Here is a 21646-nt window from a genome sequence, read left to right as displayed (position 1 = left end):
ACAGCTACCAGTGAAACAGCACAAAATAAACAGCACAAAAAAAGCCCCGTGGTACAAAGGCAATCAGTCATGCTACATGAGCAAAACAATGATGAAGCAAAAAACATTATACATTAAATGTTTCTGGTCACAAATGAGAGATTAGAGATTACAAAAGCATTCCATTAAATCTTTCCTTAGGACACAGAGAGTGTTCTGTCCAACCTCTGGTTGTGGTGGTGATTTTCCAGCTTTCAAAACTGAGAGAGTCACTCAATGTAAGTGCTGTGGTGCTCATTGCTTGTAGTTTAAAGGATGGGTTCAGATTATAATTTTTAAAAAAAATAATCTATGTTTGATGTAAATGCCATGTTGTAGAAGGGTAGACACTTTTTGTGATTTCGCTTGGTTTTGAGAAACCGGTGTGGCTGAATTCACTTGATAGCTATCTGTGTACATCACCATTGAAGTTGGAATGCCTAATAATAATGCCTAATAATGAAATGCACTCTAGCTTTAAGACCATTTGTTGTCTGTAGTACGAGTCAATTGTTTTCTTTCACTTCAAAATAAAAGTTCCACTGTTAACTTTTAACATGTCCAAGCGTTTACGTTATTTAAATCTGTGACTTGTGGGAGACATGTTTGACATGTTGTTTATATGATTATACATTTTCTTCAACTTTTCCAGGTAAAAAGTGCTTGTTACAAATACAATTGTCATAAATTGTTTAAGTTACCAGCACACGTGTGTGTGTGTGTGTGTGTGCGTGTGTGTGTGTGTGTGTGTGTGTGTGTGTGTGTGTGTGTGTGTGTGTGTGTGTGTGTGCTGTTGGGCTACTGTGCCCAATATGAAATTCATGGAGAATGTTAGCAGGTGTTTTGTACCCTAAACATACCATATATAACCTATATCAACCAAATGCAAACCCAGATAGGCTATTCTTCTGAAAACAGTCCACTATAAGGTCTACTATCTCTCTGAAGAGTAAGTATTAGGATTAGTTAGTAGGGCTGCAACAACGAATCGATGAAATCGATAAAAATCGATAATGAAATTCGTTGTCGACAAATTCCATTATCGATTCGTCGGGTCTTGTTCCATAACAAACCTACTTCCTGTTGACGCACGCCACGCTGTCTTGCGGAGCTGGCGCGGCGGCTACATTTATTCGCATTCTATGCCTTCAGCACAGGAGTATGCTCATAGTCACTTGTATTAGTAAGGAGATGCACTTGTGAGTTCTGGCGAAGCGTCAGCTAAATGACTGTAATGTAATGCGATAGCCAGTGAGTGTTTGCTCGCATTCATGAATTCAATATTGCATGACAAGTGTATTTAGCTAGCTTGCTAACGTCAGTGGTAGAGCAGAGGTGATAAGCTAAAGGCTAGCTAGTGGTAGCCTACCAAGCTACCCGTGAGTTAGAGTGAGGCACTGACTGTAGCCTAGCCTATTGTATGGAGTGAGAAACATTGCATTGTTTTGGAGCATATCTGTTATATAAAAACATTAGTGTCTTGTCTGTAGCCTATATTGCCCTTTGGGTTACTGACCTTTACATTTACAATGCATGTATTGAGCTAGAGTTCAACTACTTTATTGAAACAATCTACCGCCATAGTCCATGGCCTGTTGTTAAACCTATTTGATGTAGCAAAGCCTTTTTTATTTATATTATTTTTTATTTTTTATTAATACTTATTCATTTTGCACATGTATATGTATAGGCCTGGCTGATTTAGAAAACATCAAATAAAAATTTCAAAAGAAATCTGTTTTTTCCCCCATTTTTATCCGATTAATCGACTAATCTAAAAAATAATCGGTAGATTAATCTATTATCAAAATAATCGTTAGTTGCAGCCCTATTAGTTAGTATTTAGTATTTGAGAGAAGTACACAGCATGTCCAGTGCTGAATTTAGCCTAAGTTGTTTGAGGTACAGTAGCCAACAAAGTTTATGTAAGAGGACTAAAAACTGAGTGTGCTGGAAGACCCTGTCAGTGCTTAGGTCACATTTACTTCAGTTTTAACAACTGTCCCACAGATCAGGAACACTCTCCAGGAGGTAGGCATGAATGTGTTATTGGATGGCGTTTCTTCATACAGCAGGACAATGACCCAAAATAATACTGCTACAGCAGCTAGGTAGTTTTTCAGGGCCAAAAAGCGGAAAGGTGTTGACTGGCCAAGTCAATCTCCAGATTTAAATCTTATTGAACATGCATTTCATTTGCTGAAGTGGGAACTTAAGGCAAAAAGACCTCAAAACAAACAACTACCGGTACTAAATATGGTTGTTAGACATACAATCAATGGAATCAACTATTGGAATGTGGTAACACACATGGGGCCCTATTATGCACTTCTTAACTTGCCGTCTTAAGTCTTATTTAGGAGGCACCGCCAGGTTAAGACCTACCGCCACCCTTATTATGCGCTTCATACGCGCTACTGCTATTATGCAGGTGTCCCTAGGCGCCCACACATAAGACGTAAAACTCCCGTGCATATATTGCTCATTGTGGGAGTGTTCATATGTTAATGAAGTGCACTAGGCGCCCCTGCTATTATGCGATCTGACTTTGCTCCTCGCGCTAAGAAGTGGTTTGAAAAGTTCTTAAGTTTAGACTTCATGCACGTTTTGAAACACGAGCGCGCCTCCGCGGTTTGCGCATGCATGTGGGCACACATGAACACGCACATGGCTCCACGGCAAGACGTCAATTACGGTCACAGTATAAATGCTTTATTTCAGAAGGGAGAGGCAGAGAAGCGCGCTGACCTCCTTCTTAGGACTTCCATAATAGCATAGCGCTAATGACTTAACACAGCCGGTTCTTAAAGGGAATGGCACCTGGCACGCTGATTGGGTTGATTGAGAAGACGCCCAAAACACACCCATGACTCATTTCTTTGCTTAGCGCCGGGTTTTAGGCGCCCACTACCGCACGCATAATAGCAAAGTGGCCTTGACCACGCCTCCACGTCTTAAGTTTAGATCTACCGCCTCGTCTTATTGATGAAGTGCATAATAGGGCCCATGCACTCACACTATCTCAGTGATCTCATACTAGATATGTAGATGTGCAGGTTCATGATTACATTTCTGTTCCAAATCCAAAGGAGGATTGGAGTTAAAAGAAGACACATGCTTCCCTCTTCCAATACATATGGAGAGCATGTCATAGAAATCAAGTTAAATCACTAACAGTGCCTTTAAGTGTGAATTATCTTTAAAAAATCAATTATGAAACCATTTGGCAACAGCTAAATACTGCAGGTTCTCGAAGTATAGGTTGACAATGAGTTCAACGAGGTCATCAGACTATGACAGCCACCAAAACTAATGCTCATGTAGAACATCCATAACAGGGTTGAACACTGTCTTTATAGTCAAAATGTACAATCCGGTGGCTGACCATTTGAGTTGCGAGCCAGGAGTGGGGAACAGGAGAGGGAGCCAGCGCAGCGTTCAGATACGAGCCCCTCCTCTTCATGCCTGCTTTGACCAGAGACACCCTGGGGTTTAGGATTACCACCAGGAGCCTTCGCGGCTGGAAGAGACAAGTGCTGGTGAAGTGTGGCTCGTGCATCAGCTTACTACTGACATTCAATAAAGCCCACCATCCGACTGTGTCACAGTCAAACTGCTGCACTAACAAAACAGTGTCACTGGGGGTACTGTATATACAGTGGAGACCTAGGTTTATCACTCTTCCATTGGAGGACGGTTAGTCATCAAAGCTGTAATCAAAGCTAACAATAATAAAGCATTCTCTGTGATTCTCGTTTTGGTAAACCGCTGAGGGATGGGGGCTGGACAAACGTAACCACTCTCCAATTCATAGACGGAGCAATGGATGACCATGATCATCAAATTATAGTCTTAACCATGTTTTGAAGCTATACAGCTATAAAGCTAAACAATTGCGTGATGCAATCATGTCATCATGGACCAGAATCTCAAAGGACAGTTTCCAACATCTTGTGGAATCAATGCCACATAGAATTGAGGCTGTTTTGTGAGCAAAGGGAATAATAAAGTGATCGATGAGTGTACATGCTCCCAATATACTTACAATTACAATATACTAAAAACAACGTAGCACATTTTTACTAGGGCTGTGACGGTCATGGAATTTTGGGACTCAGCCAATCATCATGCATATAACCGTCATAATCTTCCAGGTTGTCAAAACAACGATGTAATAACAATACACCTTTAAGTGCCCAGAGAGTTATGGGGAGACACAGAGAATAATGGTAACAGGCTGCATGGTGAATAAGTCCAGATTGTCTACCCATATAGTAAACATTACAATTACCATAAACACTTAATTATTACTACTAATTAATAAAAGATTCCCCCATCAAATTAACATGCCAGATTGAAGCGGATGGGAAGGATCAGACGGGTGCACATTTTGAGGGAGACAGTTAGACGGATGAGGAGATTTGGTAAATAGACAGATGGTAGCAAAACAGTAGTTCATAACTTTTAATTTACACTTTGTGTTAAGTATATCTACTTGAAAATAAAGTTGAATTATAAATATATTTCTTTTAATTAATGCATTAAAACAGCCATTTATTTCTTTTCACGGTTTAGACACATTACCGGTTATACGATTACCATCACAGCTCTAATTTTAAGCATGATGTCACATTCAGCACTTTCAGCACCATGATGTTTAGGTCCAAACCAACCTGAATGCTGAATTAGTGTGATCTAGAACATACAGTAAGACATCCATTAGAATTGCTCAAAGATGACCACTGGGGGTTGTTTGGGTGAGAAAGGCAAATTAGATTACATTAGATTTAGATTAGATTCAACTTTATTGTCATTGCAGAGTACAAGTACCAGACAACGAAATGCAGTTTAGCATCTAATCAGAAGTGCAAATAGTGATATATTGTTCACTCACTAACTGTTCAACAGAGTGTGTATGTGGGGGGGATTGTTTATCAGAGTGACAGCTCTGTGAAAGAAGCTGTTCTGTAGCCTGTTGGTATGGGACCTTGAGTTTCTTAGATGGTAGGGGATCAAACAGACCGATGATGTTTGCGCCCTCCGCTGACACTGGTCTGCCTGGAGGGACTCGATGGTTGAGAGTTTGGTGCCGATGATGCACTGGGCAGTTTTCACCACCCGTTGCAGGGCCTTCCGGTCGGACACAGTGCAGTTGCCGTACCACACTGTGATGCAGTTGGCTAGGATGCTCTCAATGGTGCAGCTGTAGAAGTTGGCCAGAATCCTGAGAGACAGCTGGGCTTTCGTCTATCTCCTCAGGAAGTATAGGTGCTGCTGTGCCTTTTTGACCAGGGAAGAGGAGTTGAGGGTCCAAGAGAGGTCCTCTGAGTTGTGGACACCCATGAACTGGGAACCGGGAACACGTTCCACCTCCATCTCATTGATGTAGATGGGGGAGTGCACACAGCCAATAGTTTTCCTGAAGTCCACAATGATCTCCTTGGTCTTACTGGTGTTGAGGGCCAGGTTGTTGTCAGCACACCACACCACCAGTTGCTGGACCTCTTCCTGTAGGCCGACATGCCATTGCTACTTACAGGGTTCCTACAAGTTTCAACACGCCAAATTTAAGACCTTTTTGGACTTTTTTTAGACCTCTTTGAATATAATTTTTGACATCCTCGAGGTGATGGAATTAGGAATTTCACCACCATACAGACAAAAAAGGAAGCGAATTGGCATTTTTTTGGTTCCAGCTTGATTAATTTCCGCGTAAATAGATGTGGTCGGACTGATTTCCTTGCAGGATCTCATTTTTAAGACCTAGCACCTCATTTTTAGACTGAATAACTGCACTTTGAGACCTTTTTAGGCCTTATAGGTTGGATTGCTGGATTTTAGACTTTACGGCTTTTTAAGACCAGCGCGGGAACCCTGTATCAGGCCTATCACCATGGTGTCATACGCGAACTTGAGGATGGTGTTAGAGCCATGCATGGCACGCAGTCGTAGGTGAAGAGGGAGTAGAGGAGAGGGCTCAGCACACAGTCCTGTGGCACGCCGGTGTTCAGGGTCGGGGTGGAGGAGTTGGTGGTTGTCCAACTTGACGAGCTGGGGTCTATTGGTTAGGAAGTCAAGGGTCCAGTAGCAGAGGGAGGTGCTGATACCAAGGTCACTGAGTTTGGTCACCAGCTTTGAAGGAAGGATGATGTTGAATGCTGAGCTGAAATCAATGAACAGTGTTGCTTGTATCAAGGTGGGTGAGGGTGGAGTGAAGTGCCGTGGAGATGGCGTCTTCCGTTGACCTGTTCTTGTGGAAGGCGAAATGGAGGGGGTCTAGTGTGGGGGGAAGGAGAGTTTTTAGGTGGCCCAGGACCGACCTCTCGAATAGACTCACCACCGCTGTCACGGTAACCGTTGTCTGCCGTCGTTAATAAATTCATATATTTAACACTGACCTACTGTATAGAAACAGGCGTCAAAACTGTGTAACCACATAAGACATACATGTGTAGGCATGATAATACAACTTTCCAAAATTGTCCTTTAGATGAGATATTAAACTGAGGTCCTGATTCTCTGTGGTCAATACAAATCCTTGTAACACCAGTGTCCTGGCTAAAATCCCAATCCAGCCTCCATTCCTTCATGGCCACCTAATGACCCATGATTCCCTACAAAGTTGATACACATCGACCGTATCTTTTTTCTCTTTGGTGAAGCCATTGTTAGCTGGCTTGTCCTTTGTAAACTAACTAGCTAGTATTGGGGGGTTTTCTCCCTTTGAGTCCAGGGGGAAGGTTTTTGCTAGCACAGTGCCCGAGTTCTGTCTGCATTTGGAGGCACGCCTCACGGTTGTGTTAATTCAAATTAAATTAGGACAAATACTTTACTCAGTAAGGTCAATCCCATAGAATTCTATGGCCACTCCCACTGGATTGCTATTCCAGGCTTATCTGTGCTGTGCGCAATAGCCTGTGGATGAGGTTAAGTCTATGCTAATATCAGGGCTAGGGACCAGTTCACTCGCTAACCAACATCTCTAGCATAACAATGCCATAAAAAAGATAAACAAGTGATTTATTGGGGTGAATTTTTGTCAATAATGCTTTGGTTATAGGCCAACAAAACTGCTGCACGTGTAACCATGGGGCATTGACTTAAGTCTTTAAATGGCACAAAACACATCCTGTATCCAACCCTTCATCCTGTATCCGGGTTGGAAAATGGGGCCTCAATTGATAGGCAAAAGCGGTTAATCATACTGAACAAAGGACCCAAGAAAATGTTAAAAGGAGGAGAGGGGCAGCCTTGACATTTAATCTGTACAAATGTTTTCCTCTGTGGGCAAAACCCCCTGTTTTATCCATTTTCAGAGCAGTGCATTGACTATACAAAGACTCTGAGCCTCCATCAATGACAGATGATAGGTGCAAATGTTTAAATGACCTGCCTTTAAATGACATACTATGAGCATTGCAAGGTAAGTTTGAATTGTCCATCTAATGGTAACATTGTTTCATATTTACATGGATATTTACATATACTAATAACACACATGTATAAGGTTGGAGGCTGCAGGGGATTGAAACGATTGTGAAAAATAGGCATACCATAAAAATCAGTGAGGATGCTTTTAATAAATGTGTCAAAGACTCATCTTTAAACACCAAGGACATCATAAGTTTGTTGAACACTTTGGCGCACAAACATCCCACACACAAGCATGCTCACGAAAAGGCACAGTGCATTGTTATTGTCATCATTATCAATCATACTAGTAGTATTATCAGTATGATAGTGTTATCAATAATTATTATAATAATAACAACAACAACAACAACAGTGTTAGGCTAGTGTAGTTGATACATTATCATCTTCATCTTCATCATCGTCATTATCTTTAGGCCTATTCCAATTTCATTGTCACATTTTCATAAGAAGATTTGCTGTGCAAAACAATCTATTGGGTTGTGGCTATAGCCTACTGCACGTGGCTACTGTACATAGAGGAGACTATGAACAGACTCGAGATTCATATATGAATATTATATTTTCATATATTTTACAACACACAAAACAATGCAATACGAAACGTTTTCAACGCGGGTCAGATAACTCCGTGGTTACACTTGACACATTCATTCTGTTAAAAATAGACATAAATTACCACATTTCATTGACACATTCCAACTCAACACATCTAATAACAGACATGCAGCACTGAAACAGAGATAACCGCGAGAGTAGCCTAGAATAGAATACGGCCAAATTCGTGACATGAGATAGTCAGTGCGTCCAGGTTTGTAAACAGTCTGCAATCGCCTACCATCGTATTTGGCAACACAGCGATTACTTTCCAAAAGGGTGTTATTATCCTGCAACGGTAACAGTAAGAACACCAGACACTTACCGATGATGAAAGCGCTTAGGAGTACTCCAAAAAAGCACAGAACAAGGCAGTGTCTTCTGGTAGCCATTGGATCACTTTGAATAACGATACTTGGGGAAAATAACGTGAAGCGATGGTAGGAAAGTAGTAGATGACCAGCTTAGCTCTTCATGTTCAAAGCCACAACAATTGGTGACTCGTGAGGGTCGAACATGCTTGCGCCATTTTGCACATCTATCAGGAATCTATCAGCATCTCTCCTCCTCCTCTGTATCCCAGAGCCGCTACCTCTCTCGCTCGCACACACACACACACACACACACACACACACACACACACACACACACACACACACACACACACACACACACACACACACACACACACACACACACACACACACACACACACACACACACACACACACACACACACACACACACACACACACACACACACACACACACACCGCTGTTCACGTTGTAGCACCATACACTACCTCCCTTCCTCCCCCCACCTCATTCGCCGAATCTTTTTTTTTTTACGCTCTTCTCCAGGAACAAAAGAGGACCACAGACCGCTGCATTCACAGGAAGGTTTTACAACCTTTCAGTAATATTAACACCGTAGCAAAATATAGCGTTATTGCTGATAATGTAGTTCTCTGATGATGTGATTATTGTATACATTTTATTACCTCTCGTAAAAGTACTATCATTGTAACAATGGGCTTGTAATAATAATAACAACAATAATAATAACAATAACAATAACAATATAATAACAATAACGCTATCATTGTTATTGCTTAACGACTTGATAAACATACAACAATGTATAATGACGCGTGAAAGAGAGGAATATAATAGGAGAGGAGTGACATCTAGTGGTGAAGAACATTTTTGCTGAAGCACAGTAACCTTTTCGAATTTTAGCGCGCTTGCATTACCAAGAACACTACAGCCTTTTCCCAACACGATTCCTCCCCTCCGTCCTCATTTCGCGTCCTACTGAAAACGAGTAATCGAGGATAATGTTCAATCACAATTTCTAGAGATCACACAGCAGGTGCCTCAGGGTTCAATTTGAAGTCTGTTTCTGTTTACCCTGTATATAGATTATATTGGCTCCTTAATTAAGAACTGTAAACTGCACTTTTTTGTGGCTGAAACTTGGTAAATGGACTGCACTGCACTTATATAGCGCCTTTATCCAAAGCGCTTTACAACAGCCTCATACACCCATTCACACACCAATGGCGGCAAGCTACCATGCAAGGCGCTGGCCCGCTCACTGGGAGCAATTTGGGGTTTAGTGTCTTGCCCAAGGACACTTCGACATGTGGCCAGCCGGGGCTCGAACTGCCGATCTGCCAACCTTGCGGCAGCTCTACCTCCTGCGCCACAGCCGCCCCACTTACTCTGCAGCCTCTTCTATAGATGGAGCTTCTTTGTCTAACCTACAGACAGCTTTTGACACCATTTAATGCTCACTTATGGACCTCAAGTTAGTACTAAATATAGCCAAAACTAAGTATATGGCTTGGCTTGTGGGCTATACAAATTAATTGGTTACTGGGAGAACACTACATAAAAGGAGGAAATATTAGAAACCAAAATCCATAGTCCAAAACAGTCTTATTTGGCCAGATGGAATCCGAACATAGGTTTCCATGGGGATTGGGGAAACATGCTTTTGGCACCAGCCACTGCAGTGCCCAGCAGTTCTCCCCTTGGCCACATGGTATTAGCCGGCTTCAAAATCTCTCTGCAGGAATGCTCCCCTGCTACTGAATGGTGATGACCTTAAGGTGACCTAACACAGGCTGCATGATAAACCCTCATCACTCTGTAGACACTTGGCTCCCACACCACATGCCCATTCTACCATCACAGGTAGACAGAAAATGTCTATAAAGGTGTATTTTACGAACAATATAATTTAAAGGCTGTGAAGAGGGGGCAACTTTATGACATTCTGTGGGTCCTCAATGATAGTTATTTCTTACTAAATGAGGTGGACAGGGGGGGAAGAGGGGAGGGGAAAGGAAGTGTGGAAAAAAGGACAACAAACAAGCAAACACCCACAGTTTGGCTGTCTCCAGACAGGATGCATGCTGTGTAATGTCTACATGATGTCATTTAAGACTGCACTGTCCAGTTTTCCTCTAGCTATGTCCAGTGTTATGTGTTTTCTATGTCTGTCTGCTTTGAACAGGGAGAGGATCATTATTCCATTGTCACTGTTTGTATTAAGTCATGTACAAGAAAACAATGTAGAAGAAATATATTTCACAAGGGAGACTTAAGGGCTCTGCACACAGCGTGCGATTCTGTTGCGCGTCAACATTCCATTTTGAAGTTTGAATGGAAGTCTATGAGAACATCGCATTTCAACACACACGGCCCCGAATGCGATGTTCTCATAGACTTCCATTCAAACTTCAAAATGGAATGTTGACGCACAACAGAATCGCACGCTGTGTGCAGAGCGTGCACATAACTTTTTGGGGCCAGTGCTCAGAGGAGCACCTAGGGATGCTGCTTGGTGCTCCCCGAGCTCGCGAGTCACGACCCGTCCCACAGGATGGATGAAAAAGGGATACATGGATAACTTATATTAGCAAAACGACATTTATTCATAAATAAAGATGAACGAACAAATGATTGTGTGCAAAACTAAATAAACAAATGCAAAATCAAATGACTGCTCTTTAAGCATGAAAGTCTGTCAGACTCCTTTAAACACAATGAAATCAACTGACATCTCTTTAAGCACTGCTCTGTTCTGTAAACACTGAAATCAACTTTTCAACAAAAAGTTACAGCCTAAGCATTTATTTATGCTACAAGCTTCATCATCATCATCACTGCTCTCTTGACTACTGTAAGTTATCACTGTCCTCCATTTCAACAATGGTAGAGGATGTTGTAGGGCAGGCCATCACTTTAAATAGCTCGTTATTTTGATAGTCTTTTTTTTCTTCTTTTTTCTAATATAATTCCCAACCATATTCCCTGGGTCAGGGGTCTAGGTGCGATAATGAAGCTGTAAAACAAACGTCTGAACGTTTGAAAGCTTCAGAGAAAAGAAACGTGAAGTCCCTTGGTGTTGTTTTTCCTTTTAGCGACGAGTCGTTTGGGACTGAATTTTCACGTGTCGGCGTGATAACCGTGCGATACGCGATACGCGGAATGAAAGTACAAGTTACGATACTTTCCGAATGTTTTCGTGAGGGGAGTCGCCGTGGTCGTCGTGATGAATTACTCGTCGGGCCTTCGGCTGAGGGGCGGCAAATAGTTACTTACTTGGTGGGGCTTGCTTCTTGGACCCAGCTGTTGGTGCGCAAAAGCGCTGATCTGCCGCTGATCTGCCGCGCAGCACGCATTTTGGCGACGCATGCGCACTGGCGCACAAGTTATGTGCACCCCTGCCTATAGTGATCAGATTCTGATCATCATGTTTGGATAATAAATGTGGCATGGTAATACCTGATGTAAACACGGCCTTAGAGAGAGAGAGATTAACTTTTGGTAGAATGAGAAAGAGATAAGCAAAAGTGTCCAAATGCAATTTCAGGGGAGAAACAGACTAACATCTAGAGCCAATTTCCACTGTGATCATTTCAAAGATCTTGGGCTGCTGAGACCCAGCCAAGTACAAGCAGTAGCAACCTTCCCTAAAAAGCCTGTTGGGGTTGAACACAGAGCTGAGCAGACAGGAGACTCCAGTGGTTTGTGTTAGTGTACTGGGGTTTCATGGGGATCCTAGGCGTAATCATTTCACCAGTGAAGGTATGCAGAGCAGCTTCTGCTACTGTCATTAGGGGCCCCCATCACAGAAAAGTTACTTGGAGAAGGAGAAAGTATTCCTTCTTCCTCCTGACATGTCCAGAAACACTTTGCTACTTCTCGGCTTTTATTTGATACTATTTGTGTACATATTGGATTAACCATTCTGGAATTATTTTCTTTACCCTATTTCAGGGTACTCAAAAGTGATGGAACAATTGGCTTGAAAGGTGTTTCTGGTATGTTCCATCGCATCATTTGTGCCATGAAAACAGGACGGCCAGGTTACGGTTTGCTAACTAAAAGAGCCTACAGAGTTCTGGAAAAGGTTCTTGTGGACAGATGAGACAAGGATGAACATGTACCAGAGTAATGGCAAGAGTGAAGTGTGTAGAAAAGAAGGAACTGGCCAATATCCACAGCATACCACCTCCTCTGTGAAATATGGTGAAGGGAGTGTTGGGGCTTGGGGATTTATGGCTTCCACTGGAACTGGCTCACTTGTCTTCCTTGATGATGTAACTGCTGACGGCAGGATTCTGAAGTGTCCAGAAACATCTTGTCAGCTCAATTACAAGCTAATGCCACCAAAATCATTGGGCGGAGCATTCATCATACAATGACCCAAAACATACTGCCATAGCAACACGTTTTTCAGGGCTAAGAAGTGGAAAGGTCTTGACTGGCCAAGTCAATCTTCATATTTAAATCCAATTGAACATGTATTTCATTTCCTGATGATGAGATTTTAGGCAAAAAGACCTAAAAACAAACAATCAAATAAAGATGGCTGCAGTATAGGCCTTGCAGGCCTAGTTTAACCTCATAGGATTTCAAATCCAAACCTTTGGAGTGTAGAGCCAAAACAATAACAAAATGTGTCACTGTCCAATTACTTATGCAGGACACTGTATATGTTCTATATTTCTTTTTGTTTTAAAACGTTTTTATTGTGAAGCCTGAGGTTATGCAAATTAGTTGTGCACACAGTAGACACAGAGATTACTTCTTTTTTTGGCGGGAATCTAGGCCTGGAACTATAAACCATGGGGACATTATAGAATGAAAGGCCATTCTAAAAACATGTGGGTGACCTGAAAGACAGATGATATGTGCTTCACAGAATCAGAGAAATTAGGCCATCCATCTTCCTCCAGCTCTCGTTGGCTGTAGACCCCAGAGGGCTCCAGCTAAATGTCAGAGGGCTATGGAGAAAATTGCTCAATGTATGCCCCCATCTAGACAAAGCAAGAAGAACGCCTGAGCGAAAGGCAGCCCCTGGGCAGCCCCGGGCAGGTATCTGCCGTTGAGTGGAACTATTGAACAGTTAACCCTAGCACTAACCCCCTGCACTACCTGCTACACACCTACAGCTTCAAGACAATGCACTGACTCGCTGCACATCAACCATACCACACATAGGCTCTCTCTATCACATACATTGCTTCATAGTCACAATACATTAGAATCCATTTCCTGGTCCATTGATAGCCCCCCCAAAAAACATGCTGCACTGAAACAGCTCGAAGCGCTGTGACTTTGACTCGCTGAGCAGGATAATAAGTAGTGACACACTCTGACCAGCATTGTGTTAAACCCCCAACACCAATGGGAGAGCCACATCGGCAAATCAAGGTGGCGGATGTCTAAATGAAAACATGTGAAGACAAACCCAGTCCATATACATGGAGCGAGATCCCCTACCGCTCCCCCCCCCTGCATTGAACACAACCATGCCACACAATAATGTTAACAGACAGAGATAGGAGGAGCCAACCCATTCCTGTCGCATTCGTTCCCGTTCGCAATCTGTCTTATGCATTTACAATACCTACCTATTGTCTGGTGATCTTTCCCTTTAACTATGAAGACAAAGGCACTAAAAATGATATGTGGATAAATGTTGATTTAATGTGGATTGATGTACCTGATGTAAATACGGTCATTGTTACCATCCCTACTAATAAATGTGCTTAAAACCTTGACCCTCCCAAATAAACAACGAGGACAGTATGCTCAGTGTAAAGGTAGCACATAATAAAATATATTCATAGGTTTTGGCCAATGTTTTAATGTGGAACAATAACTGATTTTCTAGGTAGTCTGTGAGGAAGCAGAGGAAACCTGCTGTCAAACATCCACCCATGAGTACCACTAACTCTCTCTCACAGGATTATTATTATTACAGAGAATGCATTACCTCACAATGATTCCTAACAATATATGTTACGTTTGTATTTTAATCACAAGACGCAAACACAACCAACACTTACTTAACTTTACTTCACTTTTCAAGTTTCAATCAAAGTTCCTCAGTCAAATACTTGGGTAAAATCTATATTATTCAGAACCTCATTTGATCCACCGAGAATAATCTAGATTATACTGCCATGACGTTGACATCATAACACAGGCCCTCAACATCACAAAAGCATTGGCTCACACCAGTCACACTACTGTCACGCTACAGGTCTTAGCTAATGGGTGAAAGTGCTGCTGGTTCTTATTCAAAGGGGCCATAGAGAACAGTCTATATTTCTAGAGAGACAAACAGGAGGAGGGTCTAGGGTATGTTCCAATGGGAAAAGTATGGAGTGGGTGGGAGATAAGTCTGGCAGAAAACACAGAGGCAGCAGAGGAAGAACCGGTACTGAGCACACCACAAAACCCCCTGTGACCCCAATGAACAGGAGGCATTACTACCTCTTCTTGTGTATGTTATTAGGCACACATGACATCACTGTCTAAAACTTCCTGGCTAAAAACAGCTTCCATTATCCTCGCTCACCAGCTTATCAAACAGGCTACAATGGAAAATTGTAAAACTGAAATACCCCATCAGACTGATTATTCCCGGTCACAAAAGCTAACAAGGGCCTCCAACATCTCCCGTGTGAGACCTTTGCAAAATCAAACAAGCATGAAATACATTTCAACAAGCAACTTTTCAGACCAACATCTGTTCCTAATTTGAAATAAGGTATTGGCTTCTGGACTGGGTTCATGTTCGGAGTGAGTGTGTGTTGCGATTTGCGAAACCATGTTCGGGAATGAGTCTGTGGTGTGCCGGTGTTGTTGCTTAGCACTAATTATGCCCAGCAATTACATGCTGTATCCCCCTAGGTCCTGGGTGCACTTCCTGAGTTTGCCCTCTCCTGCGTCTCATCTGTCATCCTCTCCACATTTCCCAAAGCAGCAGCAACACACCACATGAACGTGCCACGTAATCTGTTCTTTCCTATCATAGTTTACAGTAGACTACAATTCTTGGGTGAATGGTGAAGCGTTGCATAAACTGTCTGCTTTAAGCCTTGTCCCATGTGATGGATGTTTTCATTGGGATAGAGACAGTAGAGATTGACAGGAAGGATTGGTTGAGAGAGGGATGACATGCAAGATATGTCGAGGGTCGAAATCGAACCAGGAACAATGCGATGATACTACGCCACTAAGCGCACGTGACGGATGTTTTTACGTGTCAATCAGCTGTCCATCGACTTAAAGTGTCCCGCCTGAACTAACACAATGTTCCTTTCAGTCAGGACTTACGTCGTTAATCATTGTTTAATGTAAACGATAATACGTTTTAGTTTGGCGTAATTGGATGGCTCCACTCTGTATTCCCTGCCTGAAGTTTAACAACATAAACAATGTGACCTCTGTGTTTCAGGGAAAACCCTCCGGGTGTCCACCTGCACCCTCTTCAGTGCAGGGACGGATAAACATTTACAGTACATCCTGGATCAGACAGAGGTCATAGCATTATGTGAATCTAAAACTACGTTGCCTCGGTACCTGCTTCAGTAGGATGACCCCCCTGCACCTTCTTCATTGTAGGGATGAATGACTTTGCATCTTGCATCAGTAAAACAGTGAAAAAATAATTTGTTTTTATTCTCGTCATTGCAGATAGCATGTATGTTTTTTTTGATTTTTTAAATATCTACTGCCACTTTATTTCTCTTGTTGCTGAAATGTCGAGGAACTGAAGCCCAAGAATGTTACTCTCTCATACTCATACTTGTGTAATGGGATGTAACAATAAACTTGAATCTTGAAACATTTTGACTGATTCATGAAAGCTCTCCTTTCAATCATGTGAAATACATTTAGCGTGAACTCACAGTGCCAGATAGTCCTTGGGCCAAACCCCCAAATTGAAAATTTCATTACCAAATTCTGGGCAAATCCTAGATGTGATTTTCTTATTCCTATACATCCCTAGATTATGTTTTGATATGATAGACCTTTTGGATTGGCAGCTTATTAGTAGTTATCACCTCGTAAAGGTACGGAGTGCTTTTTTCAAAACCGGAGTTTTGCCTAGAAAAGTCCCCTGCCATATCTTGCTCCCCTTCGTATGATTCGCGCCTAGCTGTGGTGTGGTTTTGATAGAGACATGAGGCTTTTCATGTTCTTTATGCGCCTGAGTCTCCTAAACACGTAGAGACCAACCCCGAGTCGATCAATGATTCCTACGATGAGCTATGGTAACTTTACCGCATCTACCCCCTACCGATGGTTGCCTAATTTTTGCGGTTTTCCGGAGGTATTGTGCGGTAGGTGCGGGAAAGTTACCATAGCTCAGCGTAGGAAGCTCTGATCGACTCGGGGTTGGTCTCTACGTGTTCAGGAGACCCAGGCGCATAAAGCTAACCTGGCTCATGTCTCTATCGCAAGCACAGCCCGAGCTATGCGCGACTGACGTGAAGGGGAGCAAAATATGGCAGGGGACTTGTGGACCCGAATGCAGGACACTGAGGCGGAGTCAGATGAAAGGTCAAACCCATGGATGGGTACATTTATTGTTTTCTGAATTTGTATGTTTAAATATACAAATGATACATTATCTACTTAAAATATGCGTTAATTTACATAGTTTTCCAGAATAAAAATCTAAAACAAAGTGCTTAAAACAAATAAAGTGTGTGTTTACCTCCTCAAATAAATTAACTTAGCCCCAGCCAGATCCATATTTAGAGGTAAGTTAGCAAGCTAGTTTAGAGTTAGTGGTAATGTATAGCTGGTTACTGGTTAGATAACGAAGCGACCTTGGGTTCCCTGAAAGGTGCTATATAAATAAAGTTATTATTATTATTATAACTAGCTAGCTAGTTTTTTCTACCATAAATCATCTCCTGAAGCCACAACCATCTCCCACTACTGAGGCTACAGAGCAGCGATGTAACAGCTTCATTGACTTTTTCAGATCCAAGGTCAACAACATTCGCTCTCTGATGCCCAGCTCTTCCTCTCTGTCTCCCTCTGCTACCAACCCCTCGCCTGGGAGTTTGCCATCTCTCCCATGTTTCACAGAGGTTCAACAGAGCCACATTATGGAAATCCTTAGAGGAATGAAATCATGCACTTGCGCCCTGGACCCCATTCCCACTGCTCTGCTCAAGTCATACACCAACCTTGCCTTCCTGTCCAAGGTGCTAGTGAAGGAAGTTGCTTCCCAACTCCAGGATCACCTCAAACACAACAACCTGTTTGAAAGATTTCAGTCAGGCTTTCGCTCAGCCCACAGTACAGAAACGGCTATGCTAAGGGTGACGAATGAACTGCTAATGACATCCTCCTGGACCTGACAGCAGCATTTGACATGGTGGATCACACTATCCTCCTAGAGCGCCTCCACACCACCATTGGACTCTCAGACTCTGCACTGAAGTGGTTTCAGTCCTATCTCTCTGGCAGGACTGAATACGTCTCACTGGGAGGATGCAAGTCCAGACTTCTCCCTGTTACCTGTGGGGTTCCACAGGGGTCGGTTCTCGGCCCCATCCTCTTCATCACCTACATGCTCCCCCTCGGTCGTGTCATCACCAGATATGGGATGTCTTTCCATTGTTATGCTGATGACACACAGCTCTACATTAAAACTACCCCAAGCCCCTCTGCAGCCATGTCATGTCTCACCACCTGTCTTGAGGAGATAAAGGCATGGATGAACAACAACTTCCTTCAGTTAAACAGTAACAAATCCGAAGCTCGTCTTGTTGGCACCCCACACCAGGTTCAGTCTTCGCCCATATCACAGCTCACCTTCGAGGGTCAAGTCATCCTCTTCTCCTCCTCAGTTTCAAATCTGGGGGTTAGGTTTGACCCTCACCTGACCTTCAGTGACCATATAAAACACCTGTGCAAAACCTCCTTCTATCATCTCAGAAATATTTCCAAACTCCGTCCCACTCTAACCCTGTCAGATGCAGAGAACTTGTCCATGCCTTTGACTACTGCAATCCGCTCTTCATCGGGATTCCTGGCAAAAGCATACAGAAGCTGCCATACATCCAGAACAGCGCTGCCAGGATCCTGATGAGAGTCCACAAATACAAGCACATAACCCCTGTTCTACACTCACTACACTGGCTCCCTGTCTCATTCAGGGTTGACTACAAAGTCCTTCTTCTCACCCACAAATGCATCAACGGACACGCACCTCCCTATCTACAAGAACTCATCACTCCACAAACCTCCACCCGCACCCTCAGGTCTTCAAACAGTTTGCTCCTCCAGGTCCCCAATACCAGGCTCCGCACCATGGGGGACCGAGCCTTCTGTTCGGCTCCGCCGTGCCTGTGGAACAGCCTTCCTAGCCAGCTAAGGGCAGTACAGAGCCTGTGCAACAGCCTTCCTAGCCAGCTAAGGGCAGTACAGAGCCTGTGGAACAGCCTTCCTAGCCAGCTAAGGGCAGTACAGAGCCTGTGGAACAGCCTTCCTAGTCAGCTAAGGGCAGTACAGAGCCTGTGCAACAGCCTTCCTAGCCAGCTAAGGGCAGTACAGAGCCTGTGGAACAGCCTTCCTAGCCAGCTATGGGCAGTACAGAGCCTGGACTCTTTTAAGACAGGCCTTTGACTGTTGAACTGTGTTCATTTTTGTGATTTATTTTGATGTTTTTAACTTATTATGTTTTAGTTTTTTTTACTCTGTAGCACTCTGAGATTCTTTTGAATGAAAAGTGCAATACAAATAAAATGCATTATTATTATTTATAGTTATTAACACTTTAGTTAGCTAGCTAAACTAGCAAAGTAGCCTGTTGTGTACCCAGGCTTGAGACAGGGTTTTATATTGTAGTAATATTAATGTAACTTAATTTACATTAAATTTACAGAAGATTCCTTGTTTGTAGCCCCTCTAAGTTGTAATGAGATCTGCCCCAATTACTGCACCCTGACAATATTTTAGTTTAGAATAAGGTTGGTAATTTAATGTCAAACTAGATGTGTTCCTCTATTTCAGAGACCCACATCATCAGCAGTAAGTGTAAGTCTAATGATGGATCCAACTTCAGGTGAATGCAGCAGCAACCTGCCAAGAAAGCGGCATGGACAGCATCATCCACTGCTCTGATGATGGACAGCATCATCCACTGCTCTGATCATGGACAGCATCATCCACTGCTCTGATCATGGACAGCATCATCCACTGCTCTGATGATGGACAGCATCATCCACTGCTCTGATCATGGACAGCATCATCCACTGCTCTGTCATGGACAGCATCATCCACTGCTCTGATCATGGACAGCATCATCCACTGCTCTGATCATGGACAGCATCATCCACTGCTCTGATGATGGACAGCATCATCCACTGCTCTGATGATGACTCCAACTCAAACCTGGTGTCACCCCAAAACCTGGACTTATGGAGAACTTTGTTGAGGGCGGCAGAAATCAGAAAACATCTCCCAATTTTGGACCACACCTACCACCGGACTCCATACACCTACAGCTTTCACTGCCTTGTGGGCTAAATAAATGTAACTGTTCATCTGCCTCCGCCTCAGTGTCCTGCATTCGGGTCCACTCCCGTACAGAACGTAGGCTAACACACATTTTAAATGACAGCAGTCCATACTTTAAGAGGGGATAAGGTATTAAACTACTAACAACAAGGTCCAACAAGGTCTATCACATCAAATAATAATCTAGGGATGTATAGTAATTAATTACTGTCTTTATCCAATCTGTGGTCCAAATGTTCTTTAAAGATATGCAAATTAACTCATATTTTAAGTAGATAATACATCATTTGCATATTTAAACAGAACATTTCTGAAAACTTGTAATACAAAAAATTATTGTCTCAATGTAAGTAATCAACTGGGGAAGTTTCATGGTGATATCTATTAGGTAAAATGTTTTACCCATCAAAAAGTCCCCGGCCATATTCTGCTCCCCTTCGCGTCAGTCGCGCATAGCTCGGGCTGTGCTTGTGATAGAGACATGAGCCAGGTTAGCTTTATGCGCCTGGGTCTCCTGAACAAGTAGAGACCAACCCCGAGTCGATCAGAGCTTCCTACGCTGAGCTATGGTAACTTTCCCGCACCTACCGCACAATACCTCCGGAAAACCGCAAAAATTAGGCATTCATCGGTAGGGGGTAGGTGCGGTAAAGTTACCATAGCTCATCGTAGGAATCATTGATCGACTCGGGGTTGGTCTCTACGTGTTTAGGAGACTCGGGCGCATAAAGAACATGAAAGGGCTCATGTCTCTATCACAATCACAGCACAGCTAGGCGCGAATCATGCGAAGGGGAGCAGGATATGGCAGGGGACTTTTCTAGGCAAAACTCCGGTTTTGAAAAAAGCACTCCGTATCTTTACGAGGTGATAACTACTAATAAGCTGCCAATCCAAAAAGTCTATCATATCAAAACATAATCTAGGGATGTATAGGAATAAGAAAATCACATCTAGGATTTGCCCAGAATTTGGTAATGAAAAATGGTTTGGCCCAAGGACTAAGAGCGGAAAATTAATGACACAAATGGTCTTTGAATGAATGAATGCAGCGTACTCAGTTCTGTGCTTGCTCACATAGTAATCCCTACTTCACCGTTATCCCTGCTCAGGACATGATAATCATATTTTTTATGGTTTTCTGACCCTCTGTCTGACATCATTTCTCCTGTCTAATGAGTACTATGTTTCATCAGTGTTGTATTCAACACACAAGCTTTCAGTGCTATCATAAGTCAGTGTATTGCTTTTGGCAAACCATTATGGCAATTGACAGTGTTTATCAATGCATTTATCAGTGCATGACAGTGTTTATCAAAAGATCTATGGGTCAGGATGAATTATATTATATTTAATGATTAATTTTGTTTAATAATTTAGTTTTTGGTCAGTATGAGTCAGTTTGTTTACTGTCTTCATGTGGTGGAGTACAATAAAGGTCTCTTGTCTAAATTGTTGATAAGAACAGATTCAGAGGAATGTCCTTGGTAATCACCACTTCACGCTACTGATGGCAGAGCAACCGTGGACTCTGGTTGGGCTGTGTGTTTGTCTTTATTCTGTGTGTTGGGCTGTGAGTTTGTCTTTATTCTGTGTGTTGGGCTGTGTGTCTGTCTTTATTCTGTGTGTTGGGCTGTGTGTCTGTCTTTATTCTGTGTGTTGGGCTGTGTGTCTGTCTTTATTCTGTGTGTTGGGCTGTGTGTCTGTCTTTATTCTGTGTGTTGGGCTGTGAGTTTAATGTCTTTATTCT

At 42.8% G+C, this 21646-nt stretch overlaps 1 protein-coding gene across 1 annotated transcript in view; it reads right to left on the bottom strand.

The window, feature by feature from the left end:
- igdcc3 (immunoglobulin superfamily, DCC subclass, member 3) overlaps positions 1–8438 on the bottom strand; it is a gene marked incomplete at both ends in the record, with an annotated part of 65091 nt that extends 56653 nt beyond the window's left edge. The window contains one exon of the mRNA XM_080539717.1: positions 8372–8438. Within this exon, the coding sequence (XP_080395843.1) occupies positions 8372–8438 (67 nt within the window). The remainder of the gene's footprint in view (positions 1–8371) is intronic.
- Positions 8439–21646: the final 13208 nt, after the last annotated feature.

Source organism: Nansenia antarctica, assembly GCF_963989245.1.
Source record: "Nansenia antarctica genome assembly, chromosome: 9".
Classification (NCBI taxonomy): Eukaryota; Metazoa; Chordata; class Actinopteri; order Argentiniformes; family Microstomatidae; genus Nansenia; species Nansenia antarctica.
The sequence above is the reverse complement of the archived record's forward strand: the minus strand, read 5'-3'. Positions and strand labels throughout refer to the sequence as shown.